General features: G+C 47.9%; 1 protein-coding gene across 1 annotated transcript; it reads left to right on the forward strand.

Annotated features, from left to right (window-relative positions):
* Positions 1-7,139: 7,139 nt before the first annotated feature.
* On the forward strand, positions 7,140-13,216 carry LOC120974569 (uncharacterized). Its single transcript, XM_040401014.3, has 2 exons — positions 7,140-9,030; positions 12,837-13,216. The coding sequence occupies exons 1-2, from the start codon at positions 8,182-8,184 to the stop codon at positions 12,996-12,998; spliced, it is 1,011 nt and encodes a 336-aa protein (XP_040256948.1). The 5' UTR covers positions 7,140-8,181; the 3' UTR covers positions 12,999-13,216.
* The last annotated feature ends 8,487 nt before the right edge of the window (positions 13,217-21,703 follow it).

Below are 21,703 nucleotides of genomic sequence, written 5' to 3' on the forward strand. Positions count from 1 at the left end.
ACCTCTTTGTTGGATCAAGGCCTGCATTTCAAAGCATCCCACGTCCGCTGTTCGAGTAGGGCTCACGACAGGCAGGGTCCAGGAAGGCCAGGACCCTCTGCATCCGAACTGAGGCAATGGATGGTGGCAATGTGCAACGTCCTCATGAGATACCGCCTGGAAAAAGCAGCAGACAAAGGGACGGCAGGCTACTAGGATGGCAGGGTAAGCATTCGGAAACCCAACCCGGGAAGCAGAAGGAAACATTTTCCGTGGGGCGTGCAGTTTGGCTTTCTATAGATCCGATCGATGGGCTGCCTTGGCCGGCCAACAATGCATGTGGGCAACGATCATCGTTGTTTGTCATTGGTAAATATATACAAGGCAATGCAATATGAGTATAATTACTTGCTAGCAATTTACCCAAAACTTCCTTCAAATGGTTCACCTAATTTCTCGATTCTTGTTTTCCCGTCGCAATTACGAGATTAAAAAAGGTCAGAGCATCCAAAAAACTCTTGGGGTCCATTCTCCGGCTCAACCAAACATCCTATATGTCGCCAAACGAAGCAATGTACAATGATCATTATCAAGACAATGGAAACACGGTAATAATATAGTCATTTGCAAAGAATTGAGGATAAAATCCTTCAAATAGTAGCTTAACTTTCGGGCTGTAGTTGGTCTATGCGCCAATTGGCATAACGGGTCATCTAGTATTCATAGTACTAACTACATTCATGGTACTCCAACCTTTTACTCCTTCACTACAACATGTGGAGTAAGATTCATAGTACTCCAACTTATACTCCTACATTACATTCTAGAGTATAACATGGAGTACAACTTATAATATGTCTAAAGTCGTGCTACTCTGTCTAACATGGAATATAGTCTACAGCTGGTCACAAACTGGTTCGTTGTTTTTTTATTGAAGTATAGTCTACAACTGGTCATGTTGCTTGTCTGGAATAACTTGCATACTACATCAGTTTACTTTTTTATTGGAGGATAATTTACAAACTGAAAAGTATAGTCTACTTCTACTGAACAATATAGACTACTCCATCCTCCAGGTTCATTCATTGGAGTAGATGTTGTAGTTTAAAATCTTATGCTTTGTCTCTACTTAAGTTAACTCAAAAAGTACCTACATGTTCATCCTGGGCATTGGCTTGCACAACCAATTCCTCATCTCCATCATGGGCACTAACTTCATTAGGTTCATCACGTGGTGGTGTGAAGTTTATATCAGGTATGGGCATTGCATATCTATTGCTTTGGCTGCTGTTGAGTGTTGATGGTTGTTGTTGGTTACTGCTATTGCTGTTGGTGGTGCTGAAACTTCATGGTTGTTGATGCTGGTCACTGTTGTTGCTGGACTAGATATCTTGGCGAATTCAATAAAGATCTGCTGATGCTCCTGGTGGTTAATCCAAAGATTTTCTCTTTACTATTGGTTACTGCTACCGTTGATAGTTGTTGCAGGTTAATCCAAAGATCTAGTGGTGGTGGTGGTAAATTCAGCAAGAGATGGTTGTTGTCGCTGGTTGTTGCTTTCGCTTGAGATGGCGCCGCGATGGCAGCTGCTGGTTGTTGAGCAACTACAGATCGCGCGGCGCTAGGGTCGCAGGCGTGAGAGCTTTCTTGGGAGGGGCGGACGAAGGACTTTGACCAGAGAGACGAGCGAGATGAGGAGTAGAAGAAGGTGAGCAGGGAGATGGCAGCTGACGGCGGGGACGAGCGAGATGAGGAGGAGAAGACGGGGAGTGCGAGGGTGGTGACCTGGGGTGTGGCGGAGCTCGCTCGTTGGTCGCTGGATAGCGGCGACACGCGGGAAGGACAGCAGGGTCGCTGGCGGGCCAAAGATTTTGAATCGCTGGAAAAGTCAACTCTGCACGGATTTGAGCATTCAAGCTTGTGTAATGATTTCGAATGTATGAGAAGGTTTTTGTAAATGACATTGTATATGGGTTGTGTCAATTAAATTGGATCAGAGGGATTAGAAAAAAGTTCACATGTATACTCGAAAAAGGAAAGTGAGAAAAGGAACCTATGTGTCAATAAAAATGTCCGTGGGTACAATATTGTCTCGTGTGCCCGATCCCTATGTTGTTTATGGAAGTCGTGCATCTCCGCCTGATGTGCGTGAAGTTAGGAGCTCCCCACTGTCGTCAGAGAGGTTGGCTAGCCAGGGCCAATGTACAATTCATTTTTTTATCCAAGGTCCTATGCGCCAAAATATAGTTGAGTCCTTTCTTTACATGAAAGTGCAGTCAAGTCCAGTATTGTACCCCTCCGATCCATATTACTTGTCGCTCAGTATTGAAACACATCTTGATACATTCATTTGAGCAACAAGTAATATAAGTCGGATGGAGTAATACTTACCTATTTTGGGCTCTTCGCTAAAAATGGTGCACCAAATCTTTTGAGCAGCCCAGCAACTCCAGTGGCACGACGCCGCGTTCGTCTAAGATTTTTTTTCGTTTGAAAGTGTCATTTATATGTGTCATCAAGATTCGGAGATATCAAAATCTGCCCACTCCATTCATCGGCGCTTCGTGGCGACCCGCTCTACCAGGCACGTGGAACCGGGTGCAAATCCTCAAAGTTGCTCCGATTTCTTTCGGCCAGATAAGCTGATGGGGCCAAATTTGGGATGGTCTGCTTGCAGCCGCCCAATCTGCGTGTTATTGACCGTCCGATTCACCAGTTAGGCATCCCCTGCGTCTCCTTCATCTCTGAAAAGCACCTCGCCCCTCCCGCCGGTCGCATGCAGAGTAACGCCACCCATCTCCAGCGATACCCTCGCGGCTCGCAGCACCACGCGGCTCATCACTGGCGAGGACCCCGAGGCGCATCTCTGGCGAGACCCCCCACGGCTCGCAGCGCCGCACGTCGCCGTCTTCCAGCGCGTCGCCATGCGTCCCCATCGAGACTCGCCATCATCACCATCATCCATGGTCGAGCCTCTGGCTAGCGTGTGGTCACCATGGTTGCAACAAACTCCCGACATGGTTCTAGCATCTAGCGAGAGCGGTTGTAGCATCTGGCGGACATGGTCACCACGGTCACACCGTCGTAGCAAAAAGTTCTGCCGGTTCGAGCAAAAAGGATTGCTAGTTGCAGCACCGTGTAAGGTCCACTTGCAACTCCGGTGGCGACGGCCACCGGCCGCAACACCCGTCGTAGAGCTCGTGTTGTTCCTCGTCCTTAATTTGCTGGTCGCAGCAAAAAATCCGCCGGTCGTAGCAAAAATTCATGACAGTTCCAGCAAAAACCAATAAAACGTTGGTAGCGAAATTGGGAAAAATCGGCGCCGTTCCAACAAATCAAAAACCTTGTGGTAGCAAAAATTGAAGCTTGTTGCAGCAAATCGAAACGCTAGTAGCAGCAAGAATGAAAAATCGAGCGCTGGTTCTAGGACAATCAAGAAGCCGGTGGTAGCAAAAATTGACACTGGTTGCAGCAAACCACAAAAAGGTGGTAGCAAAAGTGCAAAAATTGATGTCAGTTCCAGCAAGCTGAAACATCGATGGAAGCAAAAAAATCATTGGTTCCAACATCTGGTCGCCATGGTTGTAGCACTAGCCGGTCATGGTTCACCCCACCGTCGCCGCATGCTGTTTCAGCTCATCTGCCGCAGATCTGCAGGAGAGGGAAAAAAGAGGGCACATGGGGGGAGAGGGGAGGCGTGAGCTCTTGGGGAGGCCGTCCATGGCATTCTCGGCAGCAGCCGTGGTTTGGACGACACGGGGTTAGCGGAGAAGATAGGAAGAGGTTAGCGATGGGTTCAGCCATGCGCGGAGTCAAGCGGCGCCGTGGGTCAACGCATCCCGGGTGACACCCTCACACCCCACGTGTCGCAGCATTGTTCGCTGGAAGCATTCGCACGTGGACATGACCCGCCGAAGCGTTCGGCTAGCGCACCGTGCCCAAACGTTTCCCTAAGCAGATACTCCTGTTCTGTTCTAGTCCTGGAGCCAATCAAACTACATTTTCTTCTAAATAAAGTGAAACTAAATCAGACCGCCTTCATACTCTGTTGTGTACCCTTTTCTCCCGTTGCGCTCTTGCTCAGCGCCATCTTCTCGGCCTCGAGACACGATACAACCTCTCCGAAGCTCCCTCGTGTCGTCTCTCCGAGGCGACCCGGGGGCTCCAAATCCCTCCGCCGCCGGCCGGCCATCTGCTTCTCCCCTGCCGCCGCTGCCGTCGGCCCTTGCCGCGGTGGCGGCGGGCCCCGTTCCTCAAGGGGAGGGGGACCTCCGGCCGATGCGTGGGGCGCGGCGGCGTTTCTTGGGCCCCGGGGCGACGGCCTCGGTCTTGGCGACGACGGCTGCTGCGGCTGCTTGGGCGATGCGGTGGTCGGGCCTGGGCACGGTGCTGCTGCGGCCGCGCTGGGTGCTCGCGGTGGAGGAAGCTCGGTCCTCCTGATGCGCGGCATTCTTCGGCGCGACGACTCCGGCGACTTCGCGGCCTTCCATCGCCGAGGTCCTTCTCCAGCTGGCCTAGGCGGGGTGGCAGCCCCCTGGTCTGCCTGTGTGAGCTCGTCCCCGTGGCCGGCTCGTCGATGGAGTTGCCGGCTCGTCGGATCGGCTTCGGCCGGATCTGGCCGGCTGTGGCCGGTTTTGGTTGTCTGCGTCCGTGGGTTCTGCCATGACTGGGAGCTCTGTTCTCCGGTGTGGGGTGCCCGTGCAGTGGTGGTGGATGCCAGATGTTGGATCTGGCTCATCTGTTTTGGCAGACGGACGACGAGGGAGGAGGTGGCTCTGGCGTGGCGGTGGCGTGTTCGCTGCATCGGAGGTGTGCGGGCCAGCGGAGTGCTCTGCGTGGGAGTGTTGTTCATGCTGCTCCAGACAAAAGCCTAGCCGATGCTTGATGGCCAGCGGCGGCGGCGCCCGTGGGCGTCGCTTTCCTCCTTGGAGGCGCCGTCGAGGAGTTTTTGCACTTCCTCAGCTCTCGGGTCAAGATCTACGGGCGAAAGTCATGATCCTATTCGATCGGGCGGCGGCGGCATCTTCAATGTCGTTTTCCCTCTTTGGGGCGCCGTCATGGAGATCTTGGCCCCTTTTGTGCTTCCTGCAGGCTGGACGTGCGCGGCATCACGGTTGGCTAGGTGTGCAACTGGTGATGCGTGTGGTTGGCGTTGCGACTCGTGTGATGACGACGATGATGGCGTGCGAAGCTAGGCCGTTGCTTGCCCTTCAGATGTCGACGGTCCGGTGCACCAATGGGTGTGCCTATGTTGGCTTCTGGCTGTGACAGAGAAGTCGGAGCTGCGTGCAATGCCTCTGCGGCAACGATGACTCCATGAGGGCGGTTTTCAGCGGGCGGTGCTCTCCGGATGATGCGCTGGACTAGGTCGGTGGGAGGCTTGCAACTTTCTCCTGTGAAGCATTTCAGCAAAATCGGAGCTGCCAAGTCCTCGACGCTTCGGTCGACTGTTTGGCTTGTCTGTGGCCAGGTCGGCTGTGTGTGCCCCGTGGGGGTTGTATCTGGGTTTTCACCCGGTTTTCCTTTAATTAACCGGGCAAATCTCTTCTTCTTAATTAATGAAAATGGCAAATCTTTTGCCTCGTTTCAAAAAAAATACTCTGTTGTGTTGTCTGCCGAACTCGCGAGATATACCTGACGTGTTGCATCTGCATCTGCATGCATGGGGGAGAAAGCAGACAGGAAATCCTGCTTGGTCCATTTCCGTTAGAGAGTCGAATTGGGGGCGAACACCCGAGGATGGCCAAAAAGTTACCTCTGTTTTGAGCTCTCAGTATCCTGCCGTGTCTTCGCTGGTAGGAGTACTATCTATATCAGGTGTGTCATCATATACGTGGAGCCTGGGGGCCGAAGATGATAAGAAGTGAGTTCCCAATCGAGTCTTTGCTAGCCCACTCCTTTATAAATAGCTCCACTATACAAATTTGATACGATTATATTCTCAAAAATAAATAAAAGGAGACACGAGAGATATTGGTGGCGGATGGCGTGTCGCTCCCACCGTCCCCCTTCCCCTTCCTCGGGCGACGAGAACGAAGCGAGAATAAATCCCCAATCTACTCGCCCTCCTCACCTACCTCGCATCAATTCGAGCTCTCCCCACCCCCAGCTTCCACCTACCAGCTCTCGTGGCAGGGGCGCGCCGTCGTGGGCTGCGGATCCGACGGCTTATGCCGACGACTCAGGTGGCGGAGCCACGGGCGCTCCCATCTCCGGGGGCGGCTCCCCTTCCCGAGATCGACCCCAACTCACCGGAGGCTCAACGGGAGATGCGACAGGTGGTGCGGGAGTGGTTCCCCAATCGGGAGGCGTGGGGGACATTCACCTCGACATCCTTCGCTATGCGAACTTCGCCGAGCGCGCGCGCTTCATCGGCGACGACGGCTGCATGGATGTGGAGCTCCTCTTCTAGGCGATTCAGGAAGCCGAGTCGCCAGATCCTGCACAGGCGGCGAAGTGGGCGTTCTTCAAGACGGCGAATCCTTCTCGCCTCAACATCAGGTCGCCGTCGGTGGAGGGGATTGCCAGCATTCCGCCGGAATTCCTTCACCCGGGGGTGGAGCTGCCCCGCCGCTGCCAGTAAGGGATCCGACGCCTCGCCTGTCCCAGCACCGCGCCATCGATCCCCCTCCCTGGCCTGGTGAGGGAGGTATGCCTGCATTTCGCCTTCCTCATACATTTTGTTCGTGTTTGTTGGCTCTGCGATCGCGGAGGACCCAGTACAAGGTGTTGATGGATTGTGTATCGTCTCGCTTAGTTGATTCGGATGAAAATAGGATTTCTCCTGTCATGCGCGTTGAACCACCTGATGTTGCTGCCATTTCTATGGCCTCTGGACATGCGACTAAATCAAATTTGGATAGAATTAGGGGTTCCCCTGGTGTGTTGATTGCATCTACTAATGTTGTTGCCGTTTCTACGGTCGGTAAATCTATGAACAATTTGAATTTAGGCGATAGCCTGCTTAACAGCACGAGGGTGACCGGTAAAAAGTTGTCCTCTGTTCCTACTCAGATTGAGACAGGCCCCAGTTTCAAAATTCATGATCCTGGTAGGAAAACGTATTCTCAGGGGACGCGTTCACGTGGGCAGGGTGACCTAGAAACTATAGAAGAGCAATTTGGCCAACTATGGCTTATCCCATCCCCTCCCCGCCGCCGCCTACCTCCTCCACAAACATCCCCTCGTGTTCATCCCTCTCCTTCTGGGTTCACTTGTTGGATCCGGAAGGATTTGATCTCCTCCCACTCGTTCACGGCCGTTGATTGTCATCCTGCGCCGTGTCGTGCTTTTGATCCAATTCCAAGAACCATCAAGGTTTCGAGGGAGGGTTTGGGCCCTGGATCTCTTTTGTTTGCGGCAGTTGTGAAGCAAGGGATTTCGATGGCTGACCGGAGGGTTGCTGGTGCGGGATCTAGAGCGGGCGGCCCTCAAAGGCTACTACCCAGAGAGCCAACCCGCAAGGAGGGAGGAGGCAGCCATCTGCCACTACCTCGAGGGAGCTGATGCCAGCAGCAAAACCTACCAGATCCACAGCCTCTACGGCTGCTTCATCCCAGGTGCAGTCTTCTCAATTAGTAGAGGTAGAGATGGAGCAAGTTTTAGATCCTAGATACAAGGACATGATCTGTTACAACTGCGGTGGTCCAGGGCATTATGTTGGAAATTGTATTAAGCCAAAAACATGCTTCATATGTCAGCAAAATCACAACGTGAATAACTGTGCTGCCTGGACTAGGGTTCAACCAACTGCTGCCTTTTTTGGCAGTGGAGCAAGTGGTCTTGGTTTTTACCATGTGGATGTCCCTGTTGCTAATGAATCCAACTGGCTGAACTTTCAAAACTGTGTTGTGGTTAATATTCTCAAAGGTGATGTGGACAAGGAGTTGCTGTTAAGTCTTTTGACTGCTACCTTCTGCAAAACTAGACAGTGGCCTTGGCAGATCAGGGGGCTGTCCAGTAAGACAATCCTGGTGAGATTTCCACCATGGAAGAAAGTGGAGGATCTCATCGAACTGCCTGGATTCTCTTTGCCTCAAGATGTCTCTGTTACACTTACTGAGTGGAAGGGGGCATGCGAACCTTTTGGAGAGCTTGTTGAGGCTTGGGTTCTGATTGAAGGAATTCCTACTAAATGGTGCACATGGAAAGTTTTTGCTCAGATTGCTTCCCTGTTTGGGGTATTGACTGATGTAGATTGGAATGGTATGTTCAGGACCTTTTTTGAGAATGTTAGGATTAAAATTGCTTGCAGGGACCCCACAAAAATCCCATTTTGAAAGGCTCATTGAGATGAAGAAGAAGTTGTTTTTACTGGGCTTTACTGTGGAGGGCTTTGAACAAGTTGGCGGGGTTGACTCTGTTATTGATATTGAGGATGATGAGGAGTTTGAAGGAGAGGGTGCTGCTGAGAGACAGGAGGATGAGGGTGGAAATGTTCAGAAGGATGGCTTGGAAGACTTACTTGATAGTGAGGGGGCAATTGATGAGTTAGATAAGGCTAATATTACTTGTCAGAGTAAGAATAAACAGAAAGGGGCACATGCTGACATGTTCTGCTCTGATTCTGATCATGAAACTTTTATCCTGGAGTGTGTTAATGCCGATAAAGAAGAACATCTGGTGACTGATAAAAGAACTGACCTTAAGGATTTCTGTCCTTCTGCTTTGATGGATTCCACTCCATCCAGGCCATTGGTGAAGATTGTTGAGGGATCCACTAGTTCTGGAGGGAAGCTTGAAAGCATGGAGTATTGTGAGAGTATCCTTAAATCTGTTGACTTTTCTGAGTCTGAGGAAGAGGATTCCAAGGATGATGATCTTGAAACTCTTCCTCCTGAAGCTATACAGACCATTCAGAACATTTCTCTGAAAAGATCTCTCCTGGAAACCCTTGATCAGGCTCATGATCCACCAAAAGCTGAGAAGACCAAGTGGGGGCCTGTACTGGTTCAGAAACCTACTACTAGGGGGCACGGCAACTTGAACATCATGGAGAAAGCTGCTGCTTACAAGTGGAAACAGAATCTGGAAATTCCAAAAAAATTAAAGGTAAATCATTCACTAATACTGATCATGACACTTTATTTGAACAAATGAGTAAAATTGATATTTACATTGGGGGGATGATGCTAATAGACATGAAACCATTGACATGTTGGTTGATGGGGAAAAAGAGAGATGTTTGGCTTTTGCCAATAACAACCCTGAAATTGTCCTTCCAGATAATTTAGAATTAGATCATGATGATTTGGTTGGGACACCTTTGGATGATTACTCACTCAAGCCAGTGGGCACTGCTGATGCCTTGAGGAGAACTCCAAATGTCTTAACTAAAGCTAGGCCTTGTGGCCTGTCTCATCCTTTCAAAGTTGCTTAAAATGATAGGTCTCATTTGGAATATTAGAGGGCTTGGTCAACCTGGTAAAGTTTAGTGCCTTTGTGATACCATTGCTAGAGCTAACCCTGATTTTATTGGGTTTCAAGAAACTAAAAGAGAGGTTATTTCGAGGGTTTGCTCAAAGCTATATATGGGAGTGATAGTTTTGATTGGCATTATTTACCTGCTGTTAATACTGCTGGTGGGATCCTTTTGGGTCTTAGAAAAAGCTTGTTTGAAACTATTGGTTTTGTTAACCATGAATTTTCAGTTACAGCCACAGTTAAAAACAAAGAAGATGGTTTCGATTGGCACCTGGTGATAGTGTATGGCTCTGCTTACCCAGAATTCAAGGTGGATTTTGTGGCTGAACTGCACAATATTGTTGAGTCTGCATCATATCCTATTTTGATATGTGGAGACTTCAACCTAGTTAGGAATGAGAGTGAGAAGAGCAGTGGGCTAGTTAATCATCATACCACTTTCATGTTTAATGATTGGATTAATAGGTGGGGGCTTTTGGAGATTTCTATCTCCAATAGGGGTTTTACATGGTCTAACAATCAGGATAATCATGTTTTTGCTGTGTTGGATAGAGTTTTTACCTCTGTGGATTGGGATGCCCACTTCCCAATGTCCTCCCTAACTGCCCTTCCCAGGGTGGGGAGTGACCATACCCCCTTGGTGTTAGACACTGGAGGGCGACGGTCTTTGAGTCCTAAGATGTTCAGGTTTGAGAAGTGGTGGTTGTCCCAATCTGGTTTTCGCCAGATGGTCCATGAAACTTGGTCGTCTCTTTCCTCATCCACTTCTTCGGTAGATAACTGGCTGTCTAAAACCAGATTACTTGGGAAGAAGACAAAAGGATGGGCCATTAATATTGAGGCTGCGATGAAAAGAAAGAAAAAAATCCCTCCTTATGGAGTTTGACCTGCTTGATGTTCTATCTGAATCCCAACAGTTGTCTGCTGCTAATCATGATAGAATGAAAGCTGTGAAATTAGAACTAGATGAGATTTGGAAAAAAGAGGAGATTGCCTTCTGGCAGAAGTCTAGAGACAGGAAAATTCTTGAAGGGATCGTAATAATGCTTATTTCCAAGCTTTAGCAAATCATAGACATAGGAAGAATCATCTTTCTGAGTTGATAGGCCCTTCTGGACCTGTGACATCCACTGAAAACATGTTGGAAGTAGCTACTGATTTCTACAAAAACCTGTTTGCTTATGAACCTAAACCTGATTTGCATTTGGGGAATGGTTTTTGGTCTGAGGCAGAAATGACTAGTGAGGAAGTTCGGAGAGACCTGGAGAGACCCTTTTCTGAGGATGAGATCAAAGAGGCGATTATGAGCTCATATGCCAGTGGGGCCCCAGGCCCTGATGGCTTATCTTTTCTTTTCTATCAAAACTTCTGGGACCTTATTAAGAATGACTTTATGTGGATGGTCAGGGATTTTGAGAATGGGGTGTTGGATATTTATAAACTTAACTATGCTATCATCACTCTCATTCCTAAGATCCCCCTGGCCAGAGAGATGAAAAACTTCAGACCTATTAGTCTTAGCAATTGTGCTGTGAAAATATTTTCTAAAGCCATGAATACTAGGGCTTCCCCTATCTGTGATAAACTCATTTCACATAACCAGACTACTTTTATTAAGGGGAGATTCATCTTGGAAAGTGTGGTTATGGCCCATGAAGTGATTCATGAAGTTCATATATCTAATTCTAGTGGGTTGATACTTAAACTGGATTATGAGAAAGCCTATGATAGGGTCAGCTGGGATTTCTTGGAGGAAATGCTTCTTTTTAGAGGCTTTGGGGTTAAGTGGGTCAGTTGGGTGCTTAGCACCTTGAAACATGGGACGTTCCAAGTTAGGATTAATGACACTAATGGGCCACACTTTGTAGGTGGGAAAGGGCTGAAGCAAGGTGACCCTCACTCCCCATTACTTTTTAACCTGGTGGCCGATGTCTTTTCAAAAATGCTAGTGAAAGCTGTTAATAATGGTTTGATTGGTGGGCTTCTCCCACATGCCATCCCTGGTGGAGTAGTTAGTTTACAATATGTTGATGATACCATTCTGTTCATCCAGGAGTCTGTGGATTATGCAAAAAATTGAAATGGATCCTGACTTGTTTTGAGAAGCTTTCTGGCTTAAAAAACAACTTTCATAAAAGTGATTTGCATACCATTCATGTTTCTGAGCAAATGTCTAGAGAGTTTGCTCAAATTTTTTGCTGCCAATTTGGTGACTTTCCCTTCAAGTATCTTGGTGTGCCTCTTCACTTTAAAAAACTGAGAAGGGAAGACCTGCAACCTATCATTGATAGGATTATTAAGAACATTGTTGGTTGGCTGGGCAAGCTTTTGTCTTATAGAGGCAAACTGATTCTACTGACTACTTGTATTGCCAGCATTCCCTCATATCTCATGGCTATGGTGAAATTCCCAAAGTGGGCTATTGACATGATTACTTCCCAAATGTCTCATTTCTTTTGGGGCAATGTGGGTGAGGTTCACAAATACCATCTAGCTAATTGGGGCCTTGTGGCTAGAAGGAAGGAATTTGGTGGCCTGGGTGTCCCCAACCTTAGGGAATTCAATATGGCGCTCCTGGCCTCATGGGGTAAAAGATTTTATGATGGGAGGGAGGGAGATTGGAAAAAACTTCTCTGCTTTAAATATGCTACTGATAAACCTAATATTTTCCATGCTAAACCTGCCTCGGGGTCTCCTTTTTGGAAAAGCATTTCCTGGGCTTTTGCTGCTGCCAGAAACGTTTGGAAATGGAATCCTGGGAATGGGGATAACATTGCCTTTTGGCATGATAACTAGACTGGGGGATGCTCCCTGAAAACTGCTTTTTGGGATTTATTTGATATATGTCATCAGCAGGATGCTACTTTGTCCCAGGTGTGGGATGGGGTGCACCTGTGTCTCACCTTCAGGAGATGTGTGGATGAGGCTATGATGCACAAATGGGACTTATCGGTTGACTTGGTTAAACAAACTACCCTTTCCGATCAACCAGACAGCCCTATCTGGGGCCTAGAATCAAATGGTCAATACTCTGTTAAATCGTTTTATAAACTGATTAACTTTGGTGGGATACCTTCTGAGATTAGAGATTTTATTTGGAAAATCAAAGTCCCTCCAAATATCCATGTCTTCTTATGGCTGATGTACAACAACAAGAGCCTGACTAGAGACAATCTGGCCAAAAGAAGACATGTAGAGGATAAAACTTGTGTTTTCTGTACCGAACCGGAATCTATCCAACACCTTTTGTTTGATTGCATTGTTGCATCTAATATCTGGGCTGTGGTTGCCGAAGCACTTGACATTACCCCTCCTGTTTCTTTTATATCATTGACTTCTTTCTGGAAGAAGAAAAAACAATGTGAAGCTATAAATATTGCTACATCTGCTACCTTGTGGTGCTTATGGCGTTTGCGCAATGGTTTTGTTTCCAGGGGAAAAGATGGCGAGATATACGCTGTGTGCTGGGTCAGGTGGCGGCAACAATCAGGCAATGGAAAATCCTATCTTCAGAGACCCAGGGTGCTATACTTCTCCGGTGGTTAAGGCTTTTGGAGCGTCGAAGAGGGGAACTGCTTAGAATTGCTTGGGTCTAGCTAATGTAATGAGTGACTTATCACCTTCAATGGCTGTAAGAATGACACTTCTATGGAGAGATGTAATAGGGATGTAGCCTAAAACCCTGGTGTTTGTTCTGTGGCAGCTACTTTTGGTTGTCGCCGAGAGCTGTTCAACAGTCTGGTTCTGTCGTTGCCTTGGCTTAATAAAAAATTGGGGCGGGGGACGACCCCTTTCTTTAAAAAAAATAAAAAAATGATATATGACCTGACAAGGCAAGTGAAACTGCGTACAGAGCTGTTTCTGCCTGCCGTTTTTATTTTATTTTTTTCGAAAGGCCAGAGCTAGCATGCTAGGCAGCTAAGCTTGGGCGGCTTCACTTGTATGGAAACAGAATTCGAGATGCTTCTAGCCCCTTCCGCTCATTTTGTTCCGTGAAGGAAAATTCGCAGGTGAGGATAGTGATGGTCCCGACAGGGGCGGTGGGCTCTGCTCACGTGGGAGTGTACCTGTTGCCTGATACGTCCATCGATGGCTGACTCAGGGAGGGCCCACCATTTAACTACATACACTTTATCGCGCGCCCACTATTCCAATTTTTTATCCACGTAGTACTGCGAACAAACTACTTGCCCCTATTTTATTTTGTTTCGAATTTTGAATGATTCTATAGTTGAGCAAGTACTTGTACATTGGAATGGTTGGTCGTTCAGACAGCATGTGACTGTCATCTTGTAAACCTGAAATTGATTGTAAATGTACGGGGTCAGATCTGGTCATCTGGAGCAGTCCAAGAGATTTGATGACACCAACGGCCTTCTCCGGTTCGATCGGATGGCCTGCAAGAACGTCATACGCCCACGTTGCTCGAGCGCATGCATTTAACATCCACATCTCGTGGCACCAATGCATGCAAGCACACCTCGCAAATGAACAAAAAGAAAACTGCCACGACGACGACAAATACGACTACGGCTACACTTGATTATTTTTGGCCACTCACAGCAGCTTTTCTTTCTCCTGGTGAGGTGCGCCTGCCCTATAGCTTTATGCTCGTTTGGGTGCACTGTTGCGTCCTCCATGTCCATGCCGAAGACGAAGGAGATGATAATGGGAGGGAGGGAGGAGAGGACGGAAAAGGTTTTGCAGAAAAGTAAAGCTGCTGCTGGTGCATGCGTCGCTGCCTTTGGGAACGGCCGTGCGCGCGTGGGCGGAATCGGGCCCATATGGGCCACGGCACATGCGTCGGGGTGACCAGTATCCAGTAGTACAGGATATGGCGAGGCGCCAGCGTACGTGCATCGGCGCATGCGTACGTGTGCAGTTGAGTTTGGGTTGGGTCGGCCCTGAACCCGAGGGCGGCGATGCATCCATCCTTGTCATGGCCACTGCTTGCCCAGCAAGTTGCCGTTTCCGTGCGCGTCGTCCACCGGCTCGCGCACATGCATATCCGCATCACTTCCTCGTCGACCTTGGAGATCCTCGGGAGTATTCACGGCCGGCCAACTGCAAACTCCTACGCGGTTGGGACGTCGCAGCCTTGCAAGACCGAAGTCGGGGTCCGGTGGTCCAGCGTGTAGGTGTAGAAACTCGTGTCTCACGGTTGAAGTGAGACACGAGTAAAAATGATACCATTGAAAACTTCTCTCCAATACGATTTCAATGATATTTTTTATCATTGATAACATATGTTTAGTTGGTCTAAATTGTGGTCAAAATTGAATTTTAAGATGCGTGCACACCTTACTCATTAGAATGGAGGCAGTAAACCCAACCGGAGGGGGTAGCCTGTAAGTATATGTGTTGGTAAAATTGTATGTGTCTTTTTTTTGCGAATGAACTTCTCCATGTATATATAAGGGCCAGATCGAAAGCAGTGCTCGTTGCCTGTGTCTCTTGTGAGGCCAAGGGAGACTAAGCTTTCTTGTCTCTTGCCACCGGCGCCGCACGTTTACCTCGTCCTCTATGTCCTTAGGCCATGGAGGCGTGGTGGATCTCGGTCGTTTTCGGCGGGAGTTCTCCTCTCTATTTTCAGATGTCTTTTTGTATGTTTAGGACTTATGTCCTACTCAGGAAGACGAGGCAGTGACAGTTTCCTGAAGATGGAATAAAGTTCTCCCCGCCTAGCCGCCGTCTAGGCGGTGCGACTAGCGTCATCGGAGGGCATGTGGACGTGTGTTTCCGATGAATCACACGGGGTCCAGTCAGTGGTTGTCTTTGGTTGATCCGCTCAGATTAGATCTTCGTTCGTGTATATTCCTGTGTCTTCAGGTTGGATTCTTCGATCTACGCTTATCTTCATCGGCGGCGGTTGTTGTTCTGGTGCGCTGGTCCTATGGGGCCTTAGCACGACGACTCTCCGACTGTCTACTACAACAAGTTTCGCCCGGCTCCAGCGAGGGAGTGGTGACGACAGCGACGCGTCTTCGGCTCGCTTCAATGCTTGTAGTCATCGCTAGATGGTCTACGGATCTGGATGTAATTTTTATTATTTCTGGTATTCGTTGTACTACCATGATTGATGATGATGAATAGATTGGAAATTTTCCCGCAAAAGAAAAGAATGAACTTGTCCATGTCATCAACCAACAAGCTATCATACTTCCTCTGTTTCTTTTCACTTCACATATAAAATTTGACTAAAGTCAAACTTCGTAAAGTTTCTTTGCATTGAGAAAAAAATTGAACAAGAGGCAAAATATTTGCCTCGCTTATTGATTAAGGAGAGTAGTAGAGTTTAGTTTGTGTTACAATATGGATAGTGCTACAATAACCCGAAACAACATTGGGTCATTACTCTCGCGGCAAAATTTGCCCTAGTTTTCCAGCACCCGTAGTGACCCATAGTTTGGCCTCCTTGACATTGGCAAGGAGAGTCGTCGGCGGAGTACTTGTGACGCCCCCGATTCAATCATACACTAACCATACACGCAAACGTGTACGATCAAGATCAGGGACTCACAGGAAGATATCACAACACAACTCTAAAAATAAAATAAGTCATACAAGCATCATAATACAAGCCAGGGGCCTCGAGGGCTCGAATACAAGTGCTCGATCAATGACGAGTCAGCGAAAGCAACAATATCTGATTACCGACATAAATTAAACAAGTTTGCCTTAAGAAGGCTAGCACAAACTGGGATACAGATCGAAAGAGGCGCATGCCTCCTGCCTGGGATCCTCCTAAACTACTCCCGGTCATCGTTGGCGGCCTGCACGTAGTAGGACACACCCTCTGCGTAGTAGGGGTCATCATCGACGGTGGCGTCTGGCTCCTGGGCTCCAATATCTGGTTGCGACAACTAGGAAGAAAGGAAGGGGGAAAGGGGGAGAAAAGCAACCGTGAGTACTCATCCAAAGTACTCGCAAGGAAGGATCTACACTACATATGCATGGGTATCAATGAAATGGATAGTATCTGTGGACTGAACTGCAGAATGCCAGAATAAGAGGGGGTAGCTAGTCCTGTCGAAGACTACGCTTCTGACAGCCTCCATCTTGCAGCATGTAGAAGAGAATGGATGGTAAGTTCACCAAGTAGCATCACATAGCATAATCCTACCCGGCGATCCTCCCCTCATCACCCTGTGTGAGAGCGATCATCGGGTTATATCTGGCACTTGGCAGGGTGTGTTTTATTAAGTATCCGGTTCTAGTTGTCATAAGGTCAAGGTACAACTCCCGGTCGCCTGTTACCGTGGACACGGCTATTCGAATAGATCAACTTCCCTGCAGGGGTGCACCACATTACCCGACACGCTCGATCCCTCTGGCCAGGCACACTTTCCTAGGTCATGTCCGGCCTCGGGAGATCAACACGTTGCAGCCCCACCTAGGCTCAACAGAGAGGTCAGCACGCCGGTCTAAATCCTATGCGCGCAGGGGTCTGGGCCCATCGCCGATTGCACACCTGCACGTTGCGTACGCGGCCGGAAGCAGACCTAGCTCCCTTAATACAAGCACGAGCTTACGGTCCAATGTGGCGCGCGCCGCTCAGTCGCTGACGTCAAAAAGAGCTTCGGCTAATACCACGACGCCGGTTGCCCATATCTTGTCCCACGTGGCGGTTAGTGCGTATAAGGTCAACGACCCAACTCAGATCAAATACCAAAATCTCGATAAGCGTGTTATTATGAAATAACCACGGACGCCGACCAGGGCTAGGCCCACCTCTCTCCTAGGTGGTCTCAACCTACCCTGTCGCTCCGCCACAAAGTAACAGTCGGGGGCCGTCGGGAACCTAGGCCCACCTCTACCGGGATGGAGCCACCTGCCCCTTCAGCCCCCATCTCCGAACAGTATCATAAGTAATGTAACAGTATAAAGTATATAGCATATGCCCGTGATCACCTCCCAAAGTGATCACGGCCCAGTAGTATAGCATGGAAGACGGACAAGAGTGTAGGGCCACTGATGGAACATTAGCATCCTATACTAAGCATTAGGATAGCAGGTAAAGGTAACAATTGTAGCAACAATGACAAGCTATGCAGCAGAATAGGATTAACCGAAAATAGTAACATGCTACACTACTCTAATGCAAGCAGTAGAGAGAAGGAATAGGCGATATCTGGTGATCAAGGGGGGGCTTGCCTGGTTGCTCTGGCAAGAGAAGGGTTCGTCGTCGATGTAGCCGATCACAGGGGTACCGGCAGCGGTCTCGGGGTCTACCGGAAAGAAGTAACGGAGGGGGAACACAATAAATAACAGAGCAATCAAAGCATAACATGGCAATACGCGGTGCTAGGGGTGACCTAACGCAGTACTAGGCAATACTGGCGAAGGGGGGAAACATCCGGGAAAGTATCCCCGGTGTTTCGCGTTTTCGGACAGATGAACTGAAGGGGGAAAGTTGCGTGTTTGCTATGCTAGGAAGGTGTGGCGGACGAACGGGCTGCGTATCCGGATTCGTCTCGTCGTTCTGAGCAACTTCCATGTACAAAGTATTTTCATCCGAGCTACGGATTATTTTATATTAATTTTTAAAGTTTTAATCAAATTCTAACATTAGTGTATTTAATTAAATTTGAATTATTAAATAGCTATTTCATTAAGTGCACCCAGTATCACACCCAATCAGAGACTGACTGGTGGGTCCAATAAGCTGCTGACTCAGCAGTCAAAGTGGACCAGGTCAACAGTGAACAGTGCAGGTGGGGGCCACCTGTCATTGGCTAGGTGATACACAGTCAACACTTTGACTGGTCAAGGTGGGGCCACATGTCATAGACAGTGGCAATATTAACAGAGTTTATTTAAACTAATTAACTTAATTGGTCAAGGTGGGGCCTAGTGGTCGGTGGGTCAAATTGCTAACAGATTTTATTATAGTTAAACTTAATCGCTACAGTTGCATGGACCATCGACAATGGCTAACAGGATTAGTTTATTTAGTTTGTTAATTAAGCCCATGATTAATTAGGTGTGGGTCCTGTTTGTCAGGGGCACATGGCGTCATTAGTAGCTGGGTTAATGGTGCCACGTCAGCGCATTGGTGTTTAGTCGCCGTCAGCCACAGTACACGGCGGAGGCTCGCCGGAGTTGTGTTCCGGCGACCATGTTGTCACCCACGAGCATCAGTAGGACGAGTGCGTTGGCGCGCATCGAGTTGGGCTAGTGGTTGGTTCTGGAGGTGCCGGGATGGACGCGGGCGACGAGGGCTAGCGGCAGCCGAAACAAGAGCTCGACGGATCCGGTGAAACAGTAGGAGATTGTGCGAGTAAAGCGGCCAGGCTACATCCTGGGGCCTCCACAAACACGACGGTAGCAACGTTTCGACCAGCGGTCAACGACAGCGGCGACAACGAGATTGGCCGCAGTGGCATGGCCACGACCGGCTCTCTGCTTCGGTTACGGCTAGCTAGGCGACGCGTGCGAGGCGGGGAAGAGAGGGGAAATAGGGCGGCGCTCACATCGATGATGAGGAGCGGCTCGGGGTAGCCGGAGGGAGACGGCGACGCGAAGTAGGTCGGCAAGAGGAGGCGCGGGCGCCATGGCTGGAGGTCGAGGTTGCCGGCGCGGGCATCGGGCGTGGCATGGAGAAACAGGGCGTCGGGATCCGCTGGGTCAGCTTGGCCCGTCGGCGGTCGAAGGGGCGCGCGTGAGGAGGCCCGAGGCGGTCGCTGGCGGCCATGGGGATCGGGACGAGGAGCTCCTCTCCCCTGTGTGTGCGTTGTGTGGTGGCGGCGGTGTGGGAGGACGAGGGAATGGGGTGGGATCGAGCGAGGGATTCGGGTGAGGCCTAGGGTTATAGCAGGGGAGGGAGCCGACCTGGTGGGCCAAACGGCCCAGGGGAAGGGGGCAGGCTTTGTCTTCTTTTTATTTATTTTTTGGTTTCTTTTTCTCTTTTTCTCTTATCTATTTTCTTTTTACTGTTTTATCTTATTTTCTATTTACTATAGTTTTATAAAATATAAAATTAGTTCCTTAAATAGTGTTACTACTTATTCAAATGCCACAATAACTTGGGCTCCCAAGTAAATTAGTTTAATATTTTATATATTATTAAAAAGCATTTAATTATTGGTTTTAGCTGTTGTTCTGCTCATTTTAGAGCATTTAAACATTTTATAAAGGTGTGGTTTCTCCACCATTATTACTTAGGATTTATTTGTTCCACTTCGAACATTTTAGTTTTAATGTTTGAAAACTTTTATTGTTTGCCTTGATTTTGAATTTTGAATTCGAACGGGATTGATTCATCGGGAGATTAACAACAGTGATCGTGGTGACGTGGCATCATTAGTAGAAAGTTCTGTTGCTTAATTATCGGGGCGTTACACTTCTGCTCCACTACAAGAAATCTCGTCCCGAGATTTAAGAGGTAGAGTTAAGGGGAAGGAATTGGTTACGAAATTCTAACGATTCTTCTCGGTCTTGGGTGCTCTTCTCGAAGAGTTCGATCCAATACGTTGATGCCTTCATTCCTATGCATCAATGCATCACAATGAAGTTGTCGTCCTTCCTTCAGGATTTTCACCGTACTTACGAAAGGATAATAGGGGAAAACTCTATAAGGACGAATTCTAACAAAATTGAGCATCAGACGGTTAACTCAAGGGAAGAAGCATATGTATCTCTCGAATTGAAACGTAAGAAGATATCGAGAGCAAGGTAAGAAGGTGCAATAAGAAGTTTCAAGCGGATAGGCAATCATTTGTTGCCTGAAACAGAGTGTGAAAGGGTTTCAGAGCAATGGGCATAAGTATTGTTTCGGATACCAGAATTGGTGATCTCTCAAAAGGTGGCTCGTGAATTACATACAAAGTCAAGCATGAGGAATAACTTTGACAACAGGGTGTACAGGAGAGTCAGGTTTCGATCCTGGAACTGTGGGTTATGGGCCCACCATGTGGGTTAAAAGTAGGAATGGCGATGACGTCTTGCACGATCATGTAAGCAAGGCATGTCAGAGGATAGCCTATCAGTTATGTCGGCAACAATATCGGTACCAAGGGCGAGGGACGAAGAGAACCATTTTCCTGCTCGTTGAACGAGGCAGACCAATAGGCAAAGTTCTCGTCCATCGGTGGTTACCAGAATGTCATCAACAATAGTAACAGGGTCTTGCTGACAGAAATGTACACCGAGGTGTTACATAAGCAGGAGAATATTTCTACTTGGATCATATAGATCACAAGAAAGGGGTAAACCAAACAATGGAAAGGAAAATGTGATTATCAGATTAAACCAAACAATGGAAAGGAAAAATGTGTTTAAACACATATTTCAAGGGTATATCCTTCCCAAGGACAAGCAGAGCATGATATCAGTGACAAGACATAATGTAGAAAACCCTTTAGGTAAGGGGAGAGAAATTTCATGACATTACCCATACAACGGTGTTTGGATAATTGAGCAAGAAACATTTAGCATTGGGCTTCAAATGTTCTTGTTGAAAATCGGAGTACCACAGACATGCTTCGAGATAGCATTGACATGGTCTTCAAGCAAAGGTCGGACCTTGGATACTCAATGGACTCATCAGGAACAACTTATAGAATAAGTCTTTCAGTTTCCTCATGGAAGAATGGTTAACATTGCTAAAAGGAAGAACTATAAAAATAGGCTCTCCAGCCAGGTGTGCTAGGCATGACATCACCTTACCGGGTCATATAAAGACCAACATTATAACTCTTGGAAAATGCATCCCAACCATCATATCTGACCGCGATTCATATCTGATTGGTGTTATCTCATACTCAGGATGCCTAAGAAGAAAAAGGTGCAACACCAATTGACGAGATGACATTGTAAGATTCTAAGGAAATGAACGATGGAAGCAAGTTCTGAATCATGTGTTCATCAATAAACCAAGGAGAGGATGAGGAGGTGGCTAATGGACTCAACGACATAGCATCGAGATTTCCAAAAGATGGATTTCCACAATTATGTGAACAAGGAGATAAGATTTGTCATATCAAATGATATAATGATGTAAGCTCGAGGAAAAACATACACACTTAAACATTGGTTGAAAGTTGCACCCGAAATATGGGCGTAGGGAGCATGATCAAGTTAGAATGGTGATCCAATAACCAATAGTCTAAGAACGAACGGTTGACCATTAACTTGAAAGCAATAGGGTCGCTAGAAGTTTTGAATTCACACATCATAGTTTAATTGTCGGTATTCCGGTTTGAAACAACACGGGGACCAAGAAAGAATGGTGATGGTGAGAAGTATTACTATATCAAGAATTAATAGTTGGGGGCAATTACCTCAACATTCTTGAGATAAA

The sequence above is a fragment of the Aegilops tauschii genome, chromosome 2, assembly GCF_002575655.3.
Source record: "Aegilops tauschii subsp. strangulata cultivar AL8/78 chromosome 2, Aet v6.0, whole genome shotgun sequence".
Classification (NCBI taxonomy): Eukaryota; Viridiplantae; Streptophyta; class Magnoliopsida; order Poales; family Poaceae; genus Aegilops; species Aegilops tauschii.

What these genes read in the sequence shown, in the direction of transcription:
- LOC120974569 (XM_040401014.3), top strand. Translation starts at nt 8,182, where the DNA reads ATGGTATGTTCAGGACCTTTTTTGAGAATGTTAGGATTAAAATTGCTT. An exon ending in AAATTCCAAAAAAATTAAAG is followed by an intron (nt 9,031 to 12,836) that starts GTAAATCATTCA and finishes TTTTGTTTCCAG; the next exon opens with GGGAAAAGATGGCGAGATAT.